General features: G+C 36.8%; 1 protein-coding gene across 2 annotated transcripts in view; it reads left to right on the top strand.

The window, feature by feature from the left end:
- GOLPH3L (golgi phosphoprotein 3 like) overlaps window positions 1–21,877 on the top strand; it is a 31,871-nt gene extending 9,994 nt beyond the window's left edge. The window contains exons 3-5 of one of the 2 annotated variants that reach the window (XM_007463519.1): window positions 13,624–13,755; window positions 15,222–15,336; window positions 20,939–21,877. In XM_007463519.1, the coding sequence (XP_007463581.1) occupies window positions 13,624–13,755; window positions 15,222–15,336; window positions 20,939–21,366 (675 nt within the window). In that variant the 3' untranslated portion in view covers window positions 21,367–21,877. The remainder of the gene's footprint in view (window positions 1–13,623; window positions 13,756–15,221; window positions 15,337–20,938) is intronic. The other variant, XM_007463520.1, reaches the window with a different exon arrangement.
- The last annotated feature ends 735 nt before the right edge of the window (window positions 21,878–22,612 follow it).

The raw sequence follows: 22,612 nt of genomic DNA, 5'->3' as shown, positions 1-22,612 counted from the left end.
GTGCCACCAGGGAAGCCTGTCTTATGATTTTTTTGACTGAAAATTAGACATTTGAATCTAATGATATGGTAACTCTGGAAATCAGATTATGCCCCTTACCCAGAGTTTGCTGAGTTTTGTTTTGTTTTGTTTTTATTTTTTCAGATTTATTTAGATATAACTGACAAAATTGTAAAATATTTAAAGTATACAACATGATGATTTGATATATGTATACACTGCGATAAGATTCCCCCCATCATGTTAATTAACACATCCATCACCTAACATATATTTACCTTTGTGTGTGTGTGAGAGAGAACATTTATGATCTATTTTCTTAGCAGATTTCAGTTGTACAATACAGTGTTATCAGATACACATCACCACATATAAAATAAACAAGTATTTACTGTAACAGTGCAGGGAACTATATTCAGCATGTGTAATAACCTATAATAGAAAAGAATCAGAAAAAAAGAATCTATCTATCTATATCTATATCAATCTATCTATCTAACCAAATCACTTTGTTGTATACCTGAAACTAACACAATATTGTAAATCAACTCTACTTAAAAAAAAAAAAAAGTAGATAGCAATACATTGTTATCAACTATAGTCACCACGTTGTACATTAGACCCTCAAACCTTATTCATCGTGTAACTGAAAGTTTGTACGCTTTTACCAACCTCTCCCTATTTCCCCCCACCCCCCAGTCCCTGGCAAACATTTTTCTACTTTCTGTTTCTAGGAGCTCAGTATTTTTAGATTTTACATTAAGTGATACTATGCAATGTTTGTCTTTCTTTCTGGCTTATTTCACCTCCAGGTGAAATATCTCCAGTGCATAATGCCCTCCAGATTCTTCCATGTTGTCGCAAATGACAGGATTTCTGTCTTTTTAAAGACTGAGTAACATTTTTTTTCCTTGATCCATTGATGGATACTTATATTGTTTCTATACTTTGGCTACTGTGAAAAATGCTGCAATAAACATGACAATACAGATATCTCTTTGAAATAATGATTTTTTTCCTTTGGATGTACACCCAGAAACGGGGTTGTTAGATCATATGGTAGTTCTATTTTTAATTTCTTGAGAAACCTCCCTATTGTTTTCCATAGTGGCTATACCACTTTACATTCCCACCAAGTGTACAAAGTTTCCCTTTTATCCACATTCTTGCTAGCATTTGTTATCTCTTATCTTTTTGATAATACCATCCTAACAGGTATGAAGCATTATCTTATTGTGGTTTTGATTTGTATTTCCCTGATTAGTGATGTTGAGCACCTTTTCCTATACTGTTGGTCACTTATATGTTTTCTTTGGAAAAATGTCTGTTCCGGTCCTTTGCCCATTTTAAAATTGGGTTATTTGGTTTTTTGCTGTTGAGTTGTTAATATGTGTGTTCCTTGTATATTTTAGATATTAATCACTTATTGGATATGTGGTTTGTAAATATTTTCTCCCATTCCATGTGTTGCTTTTTCGTTTTATTGATGGTTTCCTTTGCTGTGCAGAAGCTTTTTAGTTTGATGTAGTCCTGCTTGTTGATTTTTTTGCTTTTGTTGCTTGTACTTTTGGTGTCAAGTCCAAAAGAAACATTGCCAAGACCAATGTCAAGGAGCTTACCCTCTGTTTTCTTCTTGTAGTTTTACTGTTTCAGGAGTTACAGTCAAGTCTTTAATCCATTTTGAGTTGATTTTTGTGTATGGTGTAATGCTTTTTTTTTTTTTAATTGTTGTAGGCTATTTTTGTGCCGAGGATCAGCCTAAAGTGTAAAATTAAGGTCTTCTCAGGTCTTTTCTGAGCCTGTGCCTTTCCTTGGGCATTTACAATAACCTTCTAATTTCCCCTTTGTATGTAGTTACTTTTGAATGTCCTAGTCTTTGGTATCTGGCTCCAAAAAGAGGGGAAAGGAAAATGAAGAAGAGGGAAAAGGCATAAGCCCTTTAAATCACCTGGAAGTCACCGGAAGGGGAAAGGCTTGCAGCAAACCAGGGAGGTTACAATAATGGCCTCTGTGTCTGCACCTCCATGATCAGAATGCAGATCCCTGATATCTGATATTTGGAGGACAGAGTCCTTATTGCCCACCCTAGCTCCTAGTAAGGGGCATGTAAGCTGCTCTAAGAACACATGCATGGCTGCCTGCCATGGGGTGAGGGGATGGGAGATGGGTACCCTCTGCTAAACTAAGATTTGAAATTGACTGGAATTAACTGTAATTTATGATCCACGTCTTCCCCTGGAAGTTGCAAGCCTTCAATAGCCTCCAGAGTTCCGAAATAGTTATGTCAGACAGATTCTACTGATACAGTTGTTGTCTCTGTGGGAAGACAAATTTCTGGTGCTTCCTACTCTGCAACTTCCCAGAATCCCCACATTTGTTTTTTATATATTCCTACCATGTTACTGTCCCCATAGTTTGTTTTAATTTAAATTCTACATTTCCTCTCAAAGCCAATCACAAATCAAAGTGATCTTTGCATTCTCTAAATTCCCTTGCATTTATCATACATCTCAATGTGCTTAGTTACTGCATTTTCTAATTTTCTTATAGGCAGTGTTTAAAGACACAGGCTTTGGGGGCTTCCCTGGTGGTGCAGTGGTTAAGAATCCGCCTGCCAGTGCAGGGGACATGGGTTCGAGCCCTGGTCCAGGAAGATCCCACATGCCGCGGGGCAACTAAGCCCCTGCACTACAACTACTGAGCCTGTGCTCTAGAGCCCACGAGCCACAACTACTGAGCCCACGCGCCACAACTACTGAGCCCGCATGCCTGGAGCCCGTGCTCCACAACAAGAGAAGCCACTGCAATGAGAAGCCCACGCACCACAACGAAAGTAGTAGCCCCCACTCGCTGCAACTAGAGAAAGCCTGCATGCAGCAACGAAGACCCAATGTGGCCAAAAATAAATAAATAAATTTATTAAAAAAAAAAAACACAGGCTTTGGAAGCAGACATAACTACATTAAAATGCAGTCTACCACTTACTAAATATTTGACTTGGCCTCAGTTTCCACATTATTTCCTTATACTCATTTTATAGAGATAATAATATTGACTTCATAGTGCTATTGTAAGAATTAAATGACTTCTATAAAATGTTTAAATCAGACTGACACATATAAATACTCAATAAATAATAACCAAACTGAATTGAAATAAGTCAGACAAAAGATACTGTATGATCTCACTTATATGAAGAATTAAAAAAAAAACAAAACTCATAGACGCATAGAACAGATTGATGGTTGTCAGAGGTAGGGATTGGGGGTGGGTAGGTGAAATGAGTGAAGGTAATCAAAAAGGTACAAACTTCCAGTTATAAAATAAATAAGTCCTGGAGATGTAATCTTTGGCATGATACCTGTAGTTAATAATACTGTACAGTATATATTAAAGTTGCTGAGAGAGTAGATATTAAAAGCTCTCATCACAAGAAAAAATTTGTAGTTAACTATGTTTGATGATGGATGTTAAGTAGATTTATTGTGAGGATCATTTCACAATATATACATATATAGAATCATGTTGTACACCTGAAACTAATATAAAGTTATATGTCAATTATATCAATAAAAAATAATAATAGCCATATAAATTTATAATTTAAAAATTGGGAAGTAAAGGAATAAAGATGGGAGAAAGCATAGGAGAAATATTAACTTTTATTTTTTATAGTGAGAAGTCAATTAGATGTCTAATATTGAAACATTTACTTTAAACAAAAAACTCAACCTCTTAATCTATTTTCTTAACCTTAGAAATGAGTCTTTTAGGAAAATCTCATGTAATAAGGAAATGTTTGTAGTTCAGTAATTCCTTCAGTTTCAGTTCATTTTCTTTTTATGTTAAATTTAAGTAAAATTATATTTATTACATTTTACTTTAAAAATAGCATATGTAGTATGATTTACTCCATTTTTTAAAAATGTTGAGTGTAATGTTACTTGAATTTGACATAAAAGGGAAATTGAGGTTAAACTGAATATTGCTTTTCTTCATCACAAGATATCATTTACTAAAAGGCCCCACTAAGGGTAAAAAAGAGCTTATGAAAAAAATAAGACTATGTGTGGACCTTGTTTGGCTCCTAATTCAAACAAACCAGGTATTCTAAAAATGCTTCAAACAATTGATGGAATTTGAATGCTTACTGAATACTTGATAATATTAATTTTTTTTTTTTTTTGGCGGTACACGGGCCTCTCACTGTTGTGGCCTCTCCCGTTGCGGAGCACAGGCTCCGGACGCGTAGGCTCAGTGGCCATGGCTCACGGGCCCAGCCGCTCCGCGGCATGTGGGATCTTCCCGGACCGGGGCACGAACCCGTGTTCCCTGCATCGGCAGGCGGACTCTCAACCACTGCGCCACCAGGGAAGCCCTTATTAATTTTTTTTAGGTGTGAAGTATTGCATTTTTTTTCCTTCATCTCTTGGGGAGAGTATTGTCATATTTTATGGATGATACGTTACAGCGGCTGGGATTTGCACTGAAATAATCTGGAGTTGGGGTGAGAGGTATAGATGAAAGATTGTACTGGTAGCTATTGAAGCTAGATGATGGATACATAGAGGTTAATAATCTCTATAGTTTGTGTATGTTTGGAAATGTTAAACCGAAAATGTGTTTAGAAAATGGTGTTGGGTTCATGTTTTCTTAAACCACATGATTCCAATTTAGGCAATATCCTATTGACTCCCTGTTATGAAAGATTAAGAAATTAGCTCTCTCACAGTTTCTTTTACTTATACTTCCCAATATTTTATGAAAATTTACAATGTATATGTTCTGTTCCATAATTTACACAAATCTGTTCTATGAAGGGAAGCCCCACAACTGGGGTGGGGGAGAAGCAGATGGGAAAATTGGTGGGTATGAGAGAAGATATGTGTATTGCACATATAAAGAAAAATCTGGTTTTACATACACCAAAATGATAATAGGATGATAGAATTATGAGCAATTTTTATTTTATTTTTTATGATTCTTTTTCTTTCCATATTTTCTAAAATATATGTATATTACTTTTTAATCAGGGAGAAAAGATCTGTTTGAAGACAAAAGATATATCTGCATTTACCTAGCTTGGCTCTTCTGAGGTTTGAACATACCATAAATGCCTTTATGTGTTTCTAAATCTATTTTAAATCATTTGAGGAGTTGTAGGGAAGTAGATTTAGCACCTTAGACACATTTTCAGATTTTTTACTCCCCCTTTCAACTTTCTTTGGATGGTGTGTAGCAATGAAAATTCCATTTTCTCATAAGTAACAGATTGTGGGAAAAGAAAGGCATGTAAGTTACTGTTACTGTTTTTGGTGCTAACGATCATTTAAAAATTTTTTAGAATAAAAAATTGAGGACAGTTTTACTGGCCAAAATGAGCTTTAAAGCTTATGTAGGAATATTCAAAGATTACCAGTTGCTTTCCTTTATTTTGTATTTCCTTTTCACTGACAAGGCATTTCCATGTTGTTTTTATTTTCTGAACTTTTGATAGTGGTTTTTATTTTAAAAAGGGCGCAGGGAGAGTTCCCTGATGGCCTAGTGATTAGGATTCCTGGCTTTCGCGGCTTGAGAAATTGTATCCATTTGTCTAGGTTTATAATCCATTCTTCCCAATCATGCTGAAATCATCTGTTAAACCAGAATAACATCCAGGTCACAGTTCTTTATTCCTCATTATGATTAAGCAGAGTGAGCTTTTATTAATACTTAATCTCTTTTCTAAAATGTCTCTTTTGACATGGATGGACCTAGTGACTGTCATACACAGTGAAGTAAGTCAGAAAGAGAAAAACAAATATCATATATTAATGCATATATTTGGAATCTGAAAAAATTGGTATAGATGATCTTATTTACAAAGCAGAAATAGAGACACAGACCTAGAGAACAAACGTATGGATACCAAGGTGGAAGGTGGGGGAATGAATTGGGAGATTGGGATTGACATATAGTGTAGCACAGGGAACTCTACTCAGTGCTCTGTGGTGACCTAAATGAGAAGGAAATCCAAAAAAAAGAGGGGATATATGTATACGTATAGCTGATTCACTTTGCTGAACAGTATAAGCTAACACAATATTGTAAAGCAACTATACTCCAATAAAGATAAATAAATAAAATGTCTCTTTTGGCTCTGTGGACATAGAAATATTAATTGGAGTTAGAATGAATCACATTAATTTATAAAAGAGGAATTTAGATCAAATCCTGGAAGCCACTCTTTTTATAGAGCACTTCAAAGGAAAATAGTAAATTAACTCTTCTTAAAGTAATTTTTTAGAGGAAAAAAATGAAGTAAAATTCGTTTTGCTTGTAAAACTTTTTTTTTCTTGTATAATTTTTGATAACCCTGGAGATCATCATGCAGACATTAGGCTTTGGAACTGGGCATATAGAAAAGGCTTCAAGAAGACACAGTAAAATTCTTTCTCTCATGGAAAGTGAAGCAATTTTTATGTTGAATCTTCAGATTTGGTCGGGGAGAAAGATTTTTTTTTCAGTGTAGATAATTTGGAAAAATTAGAAAACCACTTTTTTGGTTGGTTTGTAGACAGTATTTTACATAATTGTGATAATCCTGAATATACAATTATGTATTTGCCTGTTTTTCATTCAAATTTATCATAAGGATTTTCGAACCATATTTTTAAAAACTCCTTTTAATGATGCTTTAAGTTTCTTTGCTTTCTTTCCTCTTTTTACCCCAAGCAGGCAACTTTAAGATCTTTAACCTTCATTGTTGTTTTAAGGTGTGTCTTTAAAGAGGTTTGAATAATGAATACTTCACTAGGCAGAAATTCAGTGCAAAGTGTTGACTGTCTGAATTTATTGAAATCTTATTGTCTAACCTTTTACAAGAATAAAATAGTATTATCAAAAATTTCTATATGTATAATCTTTAACTCAAAAATTTCTTCTAGGAATTTATTCAACAGAAATACACATACAAATGAATTCCTTTATAGCATTTTTTTTTATAATGGCAAAAAATTGTAAGCAACCGATACATACATCAGTAAGGACTTGAGTAGATAAACTATAGTGCATTTAGGGGCTTCCCTCGTGGAGCAGTTTTTGAGAATCTGCCTGCCAATGGAGGGGACACAGGTTCGAACCATGGTCCAGGAAGATCCCACATGCCAGGGAGCAACTAAGCCCGTGCGCCACAATTGCTGAGCCTGCGCTCTAGAGCCTGCAAGCCACAACTGTTGAAGCCCGTGCGCCTTGAGCCCGTGCTTCACAACAGAAGCCACCACAATGAGAAGCCCATGCACCGCAACGAAGAGTAGCCCCCGCTCACCGCAACTAGAGAAAGCCCACAGGCAGCAATGAAGACCCAACGCAGCCAAAAATAAATAAATAAATTTACTAAAAAAAAAAAAAAAAAGTGTAGTGCATCTAAAATGCAGTACTGGGCTTCCCTGGTGGCGCAGTGGTAGAGAGTCCACCTGCCGATGCAGGGTACACGGGTTCGTGCCCTGGTCTGGGAAGATCCCACATGCCGCGGAGTGGCTGGGCCCGTGAGCCATCGCCGCTGAGCCTGCGCGTCCGGAGCCTGTGCTCCGCAGCGGGAGAGGCCACAACAGTTAGAGGCCCGCGTACCGCAAAAAAAATTTAAAAAGTTAAAAAAAATAAAAATTAAAATGCAATACTGTGCAGTCATAACAATGATTGAGGTAGCTCTGTGTTTAGTGATGTGGAAAGATATCCAAAATAATGGCTAAGTGGAAAAGTTGCCACTCAATATGATCTTATTTCTGTATGTAATATTAACAAATACATAATAGACTCTGTATGTAAAATCTAGAAGATATCCACTAAACTGTTATGTGGAGGTGATAAGATTATAGGAGACTTTTACTTTCTAAATTATACATTTCTAAAATATGATCTTTTCTTTCTTTTTTTTTTTGACAATCATCTATTACGTTTATAATCAAGACAAAATATCTACTATCCAAAGATCTCATTCTGCTAATCCTCCAATAGTCTCTGTTGGTCATGAAGTAGTATGCAATTTTGATATTTTTAGTAGATCCTAAAATTTTTCTTTTTCTCTTTTCCCTCATGTATATAGCCTTTGGTAATTAAATTTAATGACTGAATGGTGAATTTCAGTATACATGTGCTAGATCATCCTGCATACTAAAGCAGTGGCCCTTTAACACAGCATCTTTATTATAGATGGTTTGAGAATTTACCAAGACAGCTCCATATATTTAGAGCAAAATGGACTTACAGTTATAATCATTTTTAAAACTCTTCATGTGTATTTTTATACTTTTTTCTATTATGGCATATGATTCAATAAAAAGAAAGTTAAAAAACATTTGAAGAGTCTTATATAATATGAGATACTATTATGGGAAAGGGTGTTATTGAAAAACATACAGTTTATACATCCTGGTCTCCATTGCTTCTTCTTTTTTTTTTTTTTTAATTCATTTTTGGCTGCCTTGGGTCTTCATTGCTGTGCAAGGGCTTTCTCTAGTTGCGGCAGGTGGGAGCTACTCTTCCTAGCAGTGCGCCGGCTTCTCATTGTGGTGGCTTTTCTTGTTGCAGAGCACAGGCTCCAGGCGTGCGGGCTTCAGTAGTTGTGGCACGCGAGCTCAGGGATTCTCATTTATGGTTCTTTTGACAATCTGACATCATTGTTACTGAAACAGAAGTTATATGGTCAGGCAGAAATGAAAAAACAAGATAAACTTTCCTCTAATTGCTTTAATACTGGCTGAAATGTTTGCACACCTGTTGAGATTCATAAAGTCATCAGGATTATATAAAAGTTATGCCTAAGTATATTATATATTATAAAGTAAAGTTATAGTTTAACCTTAATGAGGCAGCTAACTTGTATAAACCAAGTATTAATTGGGAAAAAAAAGGCTTACTCCCTCCTTAAAGAGGAGTTACAAGTATTACTCCTGAAGTAGCCATGAGGCGGGCAGTGGAGAGAATTAATCCCACGTTTTAGTCTAAGATCAGGCCCTCAGGAAATTTGGATATGTCTAGGGATGCTTATGATTCAAGCTGACCTTTTGCCAGGTTAACATATTTACTCTCAATCATAAATTTATGCTTTCAAAAAACATTTGTTGAGAAATACTGTATATCAGTCATATACTCTCTCCGTAAGGAATTTATAGTCTACTGAGGACAAGCAGTTGGTTGCAGTGTGATATAATAAATGATAGGGGAGAAGTAGACACACACACACACACACACACACACACACACACACACACACACACCCTCAGGTGAGGAATCTAACCCAAAGGATGGAGTGGAGGGAAAGATAATGTTGGAGAAGGTAACATGGAAGATGTGACCCTTGTACTCAATCCTTAAGAACAAGGAGGGGGCTTCCCTGGTGGCGCAGTGGTTGAGAATCTGCCTGCCAATGCAGACAACACAGGTTCGAGCCCTGGTCTGGAAAAATCCCACATGCCATGGAGCAACTGGGCCCGTGAGCCACAATTACTGAGCCTGCCGTCTGGAGCCCTGTGCTCCGCAACAACAGAGGCCGCGATAGTGAGAGGCCTGCGCACCGCGATGAAGAGTGACCCCCACTTGCCACAACTAGAGAAAGCCCATGCACAGAAATGAAGACCCAACACAGCTATAAAAAAAAAAAAAAAAAAAAAGAACAAGGAGGAGTTGAGTAAAGAAGAGTATTGGTTCTTCTAGACAGAGAGAACTGTGTGTGCAAAGGCCAGTAGGCAAAAATGATGCATTAAGAGTACTTAAAATGGTTCCAGAAAGCTGGGGCATAGTGTTCTAGTGGAAAGAAGCCAGAGAGAGACTAGTAAGCAGCCTCCTGATTTAAGAGCTATTATTAAGAAATTTGGATTTGACTGGGAGGAGCATTTGAAAGATTTTTAAGCAGAAGGGAAGGGAGTTATATGATTAGCTTTGAGCTTAAAGATCATGCTGGCTGTGGGAAAAATGGAATTAGAAGACCTCTACTTCTGGCAGTATAGTGGTAAGACTTAATTTTTAATGTATTGTTGGGCCTTTGGAATGGAAAGGAAATCTTCAGGGCCCCCAAACAAACACCAAAATTAAAATCCTAGACTTGAGCAAAAAACAGACATGAAAACCAGATTGCTCTGGGGCAAATTACCAGATCAGTACAGAGATTCAGGAATTAGGTGGTCAGGAATAAACTTTTGGGTTGAAATAAAATGTAGAAGCTAGGTTTAAATGTGGTCCCTGTTGTATGGCAGTCTCCCAGTCTACCATGCCTTACTCTCAGCAGAAGCAAGTGCAGATCTTCCTCTCTAGAGGAAAATATCCTCAATTTAGGCCTCCAGAATCTCGTAGATTCAAAGAAAATTAAATATGGACCTCTTAATCAAATATCATCAAACATACAAAGAAAAATACACGTGAGAAAGAATCAGCAGAAATAACAAATAATAGGTCATTCAAGGACCTTAGATATTAAAACGATCAATATGAAGTATCTATGATATTTTTAAAGAAATATAAAAATCACAAAATGAACAAGAAGAAATGATCACAAATGACCAGGCAAATGTGAAAAATAACTAAATAAAACTTTTAGAGATGAAAAATAGTTGAAATCAAAATCTCAGGGATAGTTTAACATATTAAATATAAATGGAGAGAGTAAATTGGAAGCCAGATATGAACTAACTCTTGTGAAAGCAATATAGGACAAAGGAAATGGAAAATATAAAGGAGAGATTAAAAGACATGGAGGTTAGAATAAGAAAGATTGAAAGAAAGAAAAAAGGAAATGAAGGAAAGCCAAAATTCTTAGAGATAAGAATTGAGAATTTTTGAGAAGTAAAAAATGAACGTACAGGGCTTCCCTGGTGGCGCAGTGGTTGAGAGTCCACCTGCCGATGCAGGGGTCACGGGTTTGTGCCCCGGTCTGGGAGGATCCCACATGCCGCAGAGCGGCTGGGCCCGTGAGCCATGGCCGCTAGGCCTGTGTGTCCGGAGCCTGTGCTCCGCAATGGGAGAGGCCACAACAGTGAGAGTCCTGCGTACCTCAAAAAAAAAAGAAAAAATGAACGTACAGACACAGGAAGCATATTACCAAACAGGATGCGTAAGTTCACACACAGTCATGTTGTAGTCAAACTGCAAAACACCAAGAGAGAAGACCTTAAATGACCAAAGAAAAAAGACAAATCGCCTACCACAATAAGAGTGATAGATTTCTCACTGCAACAGTGGAAGTTAGGAGGGCATAATATCTTCAATGTGATAAAGAGAAAACTATCAACCTAGAATTTTATGTCCAGAGAAGCAGCATTTTAAAAACAATGGTAAAATAAAGACATTTCATATAAACAAAATAGAGTTTGCCTCCAACAGACTTTCATTTAAGGAAATTCTACTTTAGGAGGAAGGAAAATGGTACCAGAAAGGAGGTCTGAGATGCACGAAGGAATGGTCAGCAAAGAATTTGGTAAGCAACCGAGTAAATCTAAACAAGGGCTACCTGTATAAAATAACAATGATGCTAATAATGATGTCTAATTTGTGAGGTTAAAAAAAAGATAAAATATTGGCAAACTAGGAGAGTGATTAATATATTGATTTGTTTTAAAAATAAATTAGATCTTGTATGAATTTTAAATGATCATGCATGTTAAAATTTCAAAAATAACTTCCTAAAGAAAAGAGAATGTACAACTTCCAAATCAATAAAGAGGAAAACTGGAATTTTTAAAAGATGTTTTTTAATTTTTTGCCACCACTTAGCTTTGTGACCTCCATCATATTACATAACCTCCATAAGCCTTTATTTCCTCATCTTTAAAATGTGGATAATAGTAATACCTCCCTTATAAGATTGTTGTGAAGATGTAATCATATAATGCATGCAAAAAAGCTTAGTACAAATCTACTGCATAATAAGTGTTCAATAAATATTAGACATTACTGTTATTACTAGTGACTTAGTCTTGGTGATGCTTTAAAGCCATGCTAGAATCTGCCAACATCACACCCACCTTCTCTCCAGTGAGAGGGAATGCTACACACAAAGATAGCTAAAGAGTGTTAAACAGTTCTGATAACACTGATGGGTCTTCCTTGTGTTAATCATAACTCCTTGTTCAGAACGTTCAGAATTTAAAATTGCCTTTCAATAAAAAGTTCAGAGCATCAAGGCTTTCCACAGCCTAGCCCAACCAACTTGATCTCATGAGTTCTCTTTAAATTCTTGAGTTAAATCTGTAAACATATTTGAGGTCTCCTTCCTTGACACTTTTACTTGGAACGCCCTTTTGAAGAATAGGTAAAATTTGGATGACTTCCTTCATCTGGAAAATCCACCCTTTCTGCTAAATTCAACGTATTCTTCAAACCCCGGCTCAAGTTCCATAAGAGCTTCTGACTACTCTAGCCCAAAAGTGATTTATAATTTGAAAAACTGTCATCTAAACCAAACTTCCGGGACTTCCCTGATGGTGCAGCAGTTAAGAATTCACCTGCCAGTGCAGGGGACACGGGTTCGAGCCCTGGTCAGGGAAGATTCCACATGCTTTGGAGCAACTAAACCCGTGCGCCACAACTACTGAGTCTGCACTCTAGAGCCCGCAAGCCACAACTACTGAGCCTGCGTGCCGCAACTACTGAAGCCCACATGCCTAAAGCCCGTGCTTCACAGCAAGAGAAGCCACTGCAATGAGAAGCCCATGCACCACAACGAAGAGCAGCCCCTGCTTGCTGCAACTAGAGAAAGCCTGCACGCAGCAACGAAGACCCAACGCCACCAATAAATAGATAAGTAAATTGATTGATTAATTAAAAATAAACAAACAAGCCAAACTTCCTATAGTGATTTATGCCTGTCTCTTCTACTCCATTTTCGGTTGAGCTTTTATTTAAATTTTATATTATCACAGAAAATTTTCCTGGAGTTTGCATAGTCTTTCCAGCTACATTTTCAGCTCCTTAAGACAGTGGCTATTAACTATATACCTTTGTGTTCCCTATAGTTCCTAGGGAAGAGAAACTAACATTTAAGTGCCTATGATATGCCAGGTACTATACTAAATGGTTTCTTGTATATATCTCACTTATTCCTCACAATAAACTTATAAAGATAGATATCAGTGCCCCCATTTTACAGATGAGGACATTGCACTTGAGAAAGGCTAAGTAACATACCCAAGGCATTTAACTAGTCAGTGGCAGAGCTGACTACACCACCCATCAAAATAGCTTGCAAATAATACATGTCTTGGAGGCGTAAAAGACTCAAATGATTTATACATTTTTCTACTTGACCTATTTGTATCCAACTCTGAAATTTAGAGTGTCATGGAAACAGATTTCAAAGAAGCCAAAAGTCTTCTCAAAAATTAAAATTTGGCATGCCAATTGTTAACTAACAGCCAAACCACAGGAATTCACAAAGACCTTGAAGTTAGACAGAAAGTCATACTTTGAGGTAGGGGGGGTTAGATTAAGGGACTTAAAGAGATTTTTTTCATTTATTTTATACGTTGCCTTGAGTTCATGTAATGTGAAGTGAAATGAATCACACAACAAAGTGGACCATTCTTTGGGTGCTTACCGCAAGTCCATATCCCTTTCAGAACATTCTTTCTCTTCTCTTTTCCCCTTTCCTAGGGTTACACATCTTTCTGGAATGACTGCATATCATCTGGCCTGCGAGGGGGCATCCTGATAGAGCTGGCCATGCGAGGTCGAATCTATCTAGAACCCCCCACCATGCGTAAGAAGCGACTACTAGACAGAAAGGTAGAGCGTCCTCTGCGAACATCCTCTTATGAAAGGGCAGATACCAACAGTCCATTTCGGATGAATAGGAAGATTTGAGTAGTGAGACAATATAAATATTACTTATTCAGTTGTCCCATTGTCTAGCAGGTTTAATTATCCTGTAGCAGGGAAAGAAATCCAAGTATCCATGGTCAAAAGAGTTATAAGAAATTCATGATTTTGTCTTCCATTTTTATGCAGAAAAATCACATTTAGGATGATGTTGATTATTTTTCTCTCTATATCTGTACCTATAATATTATGAAATAGAGTATTGTATATGAAGAGGCAAACATGTGGGTCAGGTGCAGTCTTTACTTAACTCTGGTCATCCTCAGAAAACCATTCAATTTCCCTCCTTCCAAGTATTTTGCAAGTTCTCTCTAGCCTATGAGGTATACCACTCTCTCCATTTTCTTACTACTCATTTTTTCCACTCACAACTTCACTGTCATACTCAGCAGTCTACTGAAACTACATTCTTAGGTGTCACCAGCTCATTTTCAGTCTTCAATTTATTTTTCTCTTTTAACCTATATGTGGTGTTCAACACTTTTGACTACCTCTTACTTGAAACCTTCTGTTCTTTTAAAAAATATATTTATTTATTTATTTATTTATTTTTATTTGTCTGTGTCGGGTCTTAGTTGCGGCATGCGGGATCCTCATTGCAGCCTGCGGGCTTCTCTAGTTGTGGTGCATGGGCTTCTCTCTGGTTGTGGCACGTGGGCTCAGTAGTTGCAGTGCACGGGCTTAATTGCCCAGCATGTGGGATCTTAGTTCCACGACCAGGGATCAAACCTGCATCCCCTGCATTGGAAGGTAGATTCTTAACCACTGGACTACCAGGAAAGTCCCATCTGTTCTTGACCTTTGTTATATTACATCCTCTTGCTTTTCTGGCTGTACCCTATTTCCTTTACTTTTCCATTCCTTAACATCTAAGTCTCAGTTTGTATCACTTTGTATAACTTTGGAGATATCATTTACTTTTACAGCTTAATCTATCACCCCCATGATATAGTAACTCCCAAATTTCTAGGCCTGTCTTCTTTTTCCACCCCCAGGAACATAGTTAAGTATTGTCCAGACATTTCAACTTGGCTATCCCATATCAGTTAAAACCAAACTTCATCAACTTTTCCTGACTTTTCTATCTTTATTAATTGTTTTACAAGTTGGTTTTCCAGGCTCAAAGAGTTATTGAATCTTTTCTCCATTATCATTTATATCCAGTTTGTCATTGGGGCCCACTTCAAATGTTTTTTTTTTATCTCCCTATTATCACCCCATACTAGATTTTAAATTTCTGAGGACAGAGAAAATATGTTATGCTGCTTTGCATTTCCTATGACTTAACCAATAATATATGTATAGCATATTGAATAACTTTAATTTGAATGAAGTATATCAACCAGGGTCTCTTGTTTCTTCTTTTCTGAAAGGTATTACTAAAGTCAGACAGCCCAACGGGTGATGTTTTACTGGATGAAACTCTCAAACACATCAAAGCAACTGAACCCACAGAAACTGTCCAAACATGGATAGAGCTACTCACTGGTAAGATGACTCAGAATGATTTTAAAATCCCACATTTTATAATTTTTATCCTACTCTTAAGGTTGGGAGAAGAAGTATCGAAGATCAGGGTGCTGCGTAAGATATATATGGTTCACTGTTTAACTGTACTAATGAGGTTACCAAAGTGGATAGCAGAGGCAGGGTGTGGGGGAGATAAATTAGGAGTTTGGGATTAACATATACACACCATTAAATATAAAATAGATAAATAACAAGGACCTACTGTATAGCACAGGGAACTATATTCAATATATCATAATAACCTATAATGGAAAAAATCTTATAATAACCTATAATGGAAAAGAATCTGAAAAAAGAATATAGGTATATATATGTAACTGAATCACTGTGCTCTGTACCTGAAACTAACACAACATTGTAAATTAACTATACTTCAATTTAAAAAATGGTTAAGAAAAAGATTATTTATCTTTGGCTTTCAATAATTTGATTATGATGTGTCTCAGATGGATGTTCTAGTCAACACTGAGCTCATTAAGCTTCTTAGATTTGTAGATTCGTATATTTCATGAAATTTGGAAAGTTTTCAGCCATTATTTTTTCAAATATTTTTCCTGCCCTTTTTTCTCTCTCTTCTCCTCTGGGTTTCCTACAGTGAAAATATTTGTCCATTTGATGGTGTCTCAGAGGTCCCTTAGGGCTCCATTCACTTTTTTTGCTGTTGTTCCCCAGACTTTATTACTTCAGTTGTCCTATCTTCAAATTTGCTAATTATTTCTTCTGCCTGCTTAAATCTGTTTTTGAACCCATATAGTGTATTCTTCATTTTAGTTATTGTATTTAAGCTCCAGACTTTCTTTTTGGTTCCTTTTTATAATTTCTGTCTCTTTGTTGGTATTCTAATTTTGTTCATACATCATTTTCCTGTCTTTGCCCATGTCTTCCTTTAGATATTTGCTAAAGGAAGCATTATAAAGGAACAACTCTAAGACAGTTGTTTTCAAGTCTTTGTCCAGTAAACTTGACACCTGGACTTCCTCAAGTGCAAATTATGTCATTTTCTTTTTTTCCTTTTAATGGGCCATACCTTTCTCTTTCTCTATATGCCTTGTGATTTTTGTTGTTGTTGTTGAAAACTGGACATTTAATCTTATAATGTGATAACTCTGGAAATCAGATTTTCCCCATCCACCAGGCTTTGCTGTTTTTGTTTTTGTTTTTTCCTGAGGTTACACCTTTTCTTGAGCAAGCACAGTGGCTTTCTAAAATACTGTGTACATGTAGTTGTTTTGAATGTAAAAAAAAAAAGCTTCTTTTTTAAATCCCCTGGAAGCTGCTTCAGCTGGTGGGAATTGGGACAATGGCAGCCTTTAGCTTCATGTCAGCCATCAGAAGCTGCAATCCATAATCAGAACACTGTTCCTGATATTTCAGAGACAACGTCCTTATTGCCCACCCTGACTCAAGCAAGCTACACCAAAACAACAGATTGCTCTCCCCATAGCTGCCTATCACAGGGCTGGGGGCTGAGTAGTCACTGCTGCACTGAAGGCTGAAATTGACTGATATTAACCACAGTTTGCCAGCCTAGCCTTTCCCTGGAACCTACAAGTGTTCACAGAAACTCCAGAGTTCCAAAAATAGTTGTTTCAGATAGATTCTACTAGTATAATTATTGTCTAGGTGGAGAGATGAGTTTCTGGTGTTTGTTACTCTGCCATTGTCCCAGATGTAATATTTCAGTGATTAACATTTTAAAGACCCTTATCGGGCTTCCCTGGTGGTGCCATGGTTAAGAATCCACCTGCCAATGCAGGGGACACGGGTTTGAGCCCTGGTCTGGGAAGATCCCACATGCCGCGGAGGAACTAAGCCCATGAGCCACAAGTACTGAGCCTGAGCTCTAGAGCCTGCTGTCCACAACTACTGAGCCCACATGTTGCAACTACTTAAGCCCGCACGCCTAGAGCCCGTGCTCCACAGCAAGAGAAGCCACTGCAATGAGAAGCCCATGCACCGCAACAAAGAGTAGCCCCCGCTTGCCGCAACTAGAGGAAGCCTGTGCACAGCAACAAAGACCCAACTCAGCCATTAATTAATTAATTAATTTTTTTTTTAAAGACCCTTATCAACTATACCCAGTTTTTCTTTAGGGCCCACTTCAAATATTATTTTTGTGTCCCCACTTTCACCTCATTCTAGATTGTAAATTTCTTGAGGACAGAAATAGGGACTGTCTTTCAAAGTGGCTATACTGTTTTACATTCCCACCACCAGTGTGTGAGAGTTTCTGTTCCTCTACATCCTCATCAATACTTGTTATTCTCTGTCTTTGTAATTTTATTTTAGCCATCCTAGTGAGTATATAGTGGTATGGCCTTGTGATTTTTATTTGCAATCCCCTAATGACTAATGATGTTGAGCATGTTTATATGTGCTTATTGACCATTTGTATATCTTCTTTGGAGAATTGTCTATTCAGATCCTTTGCCCATTTTTAAATTGGATTTGCTTTTTACTACTGAGTTGTACTGTTAAAATATGTTCTAAATACAAATCTTTTCAGATACATGATTTGCAAAATTTTGTGAGTTGTCTTTTCAGTTTCTTGATTGTGTCCTTTGAAGCACAAAAGTTTTTGATTTTGATACATTTCAACTAATCTTTTTTTTCTTTTGTTGCTTGTAATTTTGTTATAATATCTAAGAAACCATTACCTAACCCAACATCATAAAAATTTATTCCCATATTTTCTTCTAGGAGTTATATAGCTTTAGCTCTTTCATTTGTGTCTATTATCCTTTTTGAGATTCATTGTTGTATATGATGTGAGGTAGGGCTCTAATGTCATTCTTTTGCATGAGGATATATATACAATTGTCCTACTGCTATTGTTAAAAAGACTTTCTCCCATGAATTGTCATGGTACCATTGTCAGAAATCATTTGACCATAAATGTATGGGTTTATTTCTGGACTCTTCCACTGATCTATATGTCTGTCATTATGCCAGTACAACACTTCTCGATTGTTGTAGCTTTGTAGTAATTTTGAAATCAGGAAGTGTGAGTCTTCCAACTTTGTTCTTTTTCAGGATTATTTTGGCCATTCTGGGTCCTTTGCATTTCCATATGAATTTTGGGATCAGCTTGTCAATTTCTGCAATAAAGCAAGCTAGCATTTTGACAGCAATTGTGTTGAATCTGTAAATCAATTTGGGGAATAGTGATATCTTAATAATATTAAGTCTTCCAATACATGAACATGGGATAGCTTTTCATTTATTTAGATCTTCTTTAATTTCAACAATATTTTGTAATTTTCAGTATACATGTCTTGTACTTCTTTTGTTAAATTTATTCCTAAGTATTTTCTTTTTGATGCTCTTGTAAATGTAGTTGTTTTCTTAATTTCTTTTTCAGGTTGTTCATTGCTACTATATAGAAATTAAGTTCATTTTTGAGTATTAATCTTATATCCTGAAACCTTGCTGTACTTATTAGCTGTAATACTTTTAAAGCAGATTTCTCAGATTTTTCTGTACACAAGATCATGTCATCTGAAAATAAAAATAGTTTAACTTGTTCCTGTCTAATCTGGATGCCTTTTATTTCTTTTTCTTACCTAATTACCCTGGCTAGAACCTTCAGTACTAGGAGTGATGAGAATGACTTCCTTGTCTTATCCCTGATCTTAGAAGGACAACATTCAGTCTTTCCCCATTAAGTATTATGCTAGCTGTACATTTTTCACAAATTCCCTTTATCAAGTTGAGAAAGTTTCTGTCTATTCCTAGCTTGTGGAGTGTTTTTATCATGTAAGGGTGTTGGATTTTATCAGATGCTTTTTTGTGTGTCTATTGAGATGATCACTTCGTTTTTGCTTTTTATTCTATTGACATGACATATTACTTGATTTTTATATTTTAAAGCAACCTTACATTTCTGGTTCAAGTCCCCCTGATCATATTACATAGTTTAGGAGAGTTTTTTGTTTCTTTTCTTTTCTTTCTTTCTTTATTTTTGGCTGCATTGGGTCTTCGTTGCTGCACGTGGGCTTTCTCTGGTTGTGGCGAGCAGGGGCTGCTCTTTGTTGCAGTGCATGGGCTTCTCATTGCGGTGGATTCTCTTGTTGCGGAGCATGGGCTCTAGGTGCGCAGGCTTCAGTAGTTGTGGCACGCGGGCTCAGTAGTTGTGGCTCATGGGCTCTAGAGCGCAGGCTCAGTAGTTGTGGCACACGGGCTTAGTTGCTCCACAGCATGTGGGATCTTCCCAGACCAGGGCGCGAACCAGTGTCCCCTGCATTGGCAGGCGGATTCTTAACCACTGCACCACCAGGGAAGTCCCTTTTTTTTTTGTTTTTTGTTTGTTTTGTCCTTCAGCCTCACCACACAGCTTTCAGGATCTTAGTTCCCTGACCAGGGATTGAACCCACATGCTTGGCAGTGAAAGCACAGAGTCCTAACCACTGGACCACCAGCAAATAGTGTTTATTATATGTTGCTAGATATGTTTGCTAGTATTTTGTTGAGCATTTTTGTACCTATATTCATAAGGGATATTGGTCTATAGTTTTCTTGTGAAGTCTTTGTCTCCTTTTACTATCAGAGTAATACTGTGTAGACTAAGGAAGTGTTCCCTCCTCTTCCTCCTCTTTTTTTTTAAGCATTTGTGAAGGATTGGCATTAATTCTTCATTAATGTTTGGTAGAATTACCAGTAAAGCCATCTTGACCACACTTTTCTTTGTGGGAAGTTTTAAAGTTACTATTCAATCTATTTACTTATATATTCAAATTCTCTCTTTCTTGTTGAGTTGGTTTAGGTAATTTGTGTATTTCAAAGAATTTGTCCATTCTTCTAGGTTGTCTAATTTATTGGCATCCTGTTTTTCATAGTATTTCCTTATAATCCTTGTAATTTTTGTAAGGTCAGTAGTGATGTCTCCTCTTTCATTCCTAATTTTAGTAATTTTGAGTCTTCTTTCTTTTTTCCTTGGTCACTCTAGGTTTGTCCTTTTTTTTAATCTTTTCATTGAACCAAGTTTTGATTTGATTTTCTCTGTTTCCTCTCTAATCTTTATTATTTCCTTTCTCCTGCTTGCTTTGGGTTTAGTATAATCTTCTTTTTCTAGTTTTTTAAGATAGAATGTTAGGTTATTGATTTGACATCTCCTTTTCTAATAGGTATTTGGATCATAAATTTCCCTCTTCGTACTGCTTTAAGCTGCATCCCATAAGTTTTGGTATGTTGTGGGGTTTCTTTCATTCAACTCAAAAGTATTTTTTAAATTTTCCTTGTGATTTCTTCTTTGACTCATTGGTTATTTCAGATTGTGTTGTTTAATTTCCACATATTTTTTAATTTCCCAAATTTCCTTCTGTTATTAATTTCTAGTTTAATTCCATTGTGATTGGATAGCATACTTTGTATGTTTTCAGTCCTTTTAAATTTATTAAGGTTTGTTTTATGGCCTAGCATATGGTCTATCCTGGAGAATGTTTCATGTGAACTTGAGAAGAATGTACATTCTACTGTTATAGGGTAGAATATTCTATAGATGTCTTCTTAGATCTAGTTGGTTTATAATGTTGTTCAAGCCTTCTGTTTATTTTTCCCATAGGTGAGACCTGGAACCCTTTCAAATTACAGTACCAGCTGAGAAATGTAAGAGAGAGAATTGCAAAGAACCTAGTAGAGAAGGGTATTCTAACCACTGAGAAGCAGAATTTCCTCCTATTTGACATGACTACTCACCCAGTGACCAATACAACAGAGAAGCAGCGACTAGTGAAAAAGCTTCAAGACAGTGTCCTAGAGCGGTGGGTAAATGACCCTCAGCGTATGGACAAGCGAACACTAGCACTACTGGTGCTAGCCCACTCCTCTGACGTGCTAGAGAATGTCTTCTCCTCTCTGACAGATGACAAGTATGATGTGGCAATGAATCGGGCCAAGGACCTAGTGGAACTGGACCCTGAGGTAGAGGGGACAAAGCACAGTGCCACAGAGATGATCTGGGCTGTGCTGGCAGCCTTCAATAAATCCTAAAGCCAGCAGGTGGGTTTCTCCTTTTCCCTTGCCAGCCAGTGACTGTCAGAGACACCATCAGCAAGCTTTGTGTGATGAGATGTTTTCCATCATGTTTTTTCCTTCTCTTGAATCAAACTCGTTATTTGGGGAGAGCAACTTCAAGGCTCTTGTATAAACCTTGACTATTATAAGCAGACTTTATTTTTCCCTATACTTCCACTCCAGAGGTGAATAAACTGGGTGAACCAACACACACCCAATAAATAAACATTTTCTCTCATTTCTTGGTTTACTTCCATCTAGTGTGCTTTTGCATTAGCAGGAATATCTAAGTGAGATTTGGATTTCTCTAGCCACAGAATGTGAATGAGATGTAGAGCAAACCATTTATCATATTTTGAAAATTTTATTTTCCATTTTAAATATAAGTTTTCAGTCTGTCTCTCAGGCTCTGCTAAGTAATGTAGCTTGTTGAAGTAACCATCTCTTTGAATAAGGGGCAATGGAAACAAAACTAATTTTTGGAGCATATGGTCTCTGGGATATAAATGCATGTCCCGCTAGTGGTTTTCTCATTTTTCCTTTTCTAACCTAATGAGAATATTCCAAATGTGATTACCTGGTTCTCACAGTCCTAGAACCAGAAATATATTCTCTACTCTCTCTCAGCATTATCCTACTCCATCATTCATTAGAACAGAAGTCTAAATGAAAAAAATGTGTCTCTCAACCACCTCCTTCAAGCAGTCAACAATACAATTTGCAAAGGGAGGTGGCAACAGAATTTCCACTCTTTAGCACATGACTATCCTGATTCCTCCTGACTACTTTAAACGTCCCTACTCTGATTGAATTTAGGGAGTTGTAAATTTCAATTGCAGAAAGCAGCATCCTGAGTCCACACAATGTATCTAAACTCTAGATCTTCTTGTTCCCTATTTTGGCTTCCTACATAAATTGATAGATTCTGTCTATATTTAAGGGTTCTGGAGGTAGTTTTATCTATATTTAATCCACAGATACCCTTCTAGTCATTAGTCTTGTCTCAACACAACCATCTGTCTAACCAAATCGCTAAAACATTTTTTAATTCAGTAGTGAATGCAAACAGAAGCTTATTAAGAAAAATCCTGTTTAGAAGGGCAATTTGATCTTAAAAGCATCCTGATATAAAGCCCAGTATTGGGGAATATAAAGAGGACAGGCACCAAACTGCTAATGTCAAGCATTTGTTATGCTGATACTTTTAATGGATCTTGCCTCT

This window comes from Lipotes vexillifer, unplaced genomic scaffold (genome assembly GCF_000442215.2).
Source record: "Lipotes vexillifer unplaced genomic scaffold, Lipotes_vexillifer_v1.1 scaffold1034, whole genome shotgun sequence".
Classification (NCBI taxonomy): domain Eukaryota; kingdom Metazoa; phylum Chordata; class Mammalia; order Artiodactyla; family Lipotidae; genus Lipotes; species Lipotes vexillifer.
This window is presented reverse-complemented; position numbering and strand designations above follow the sequence as displayed.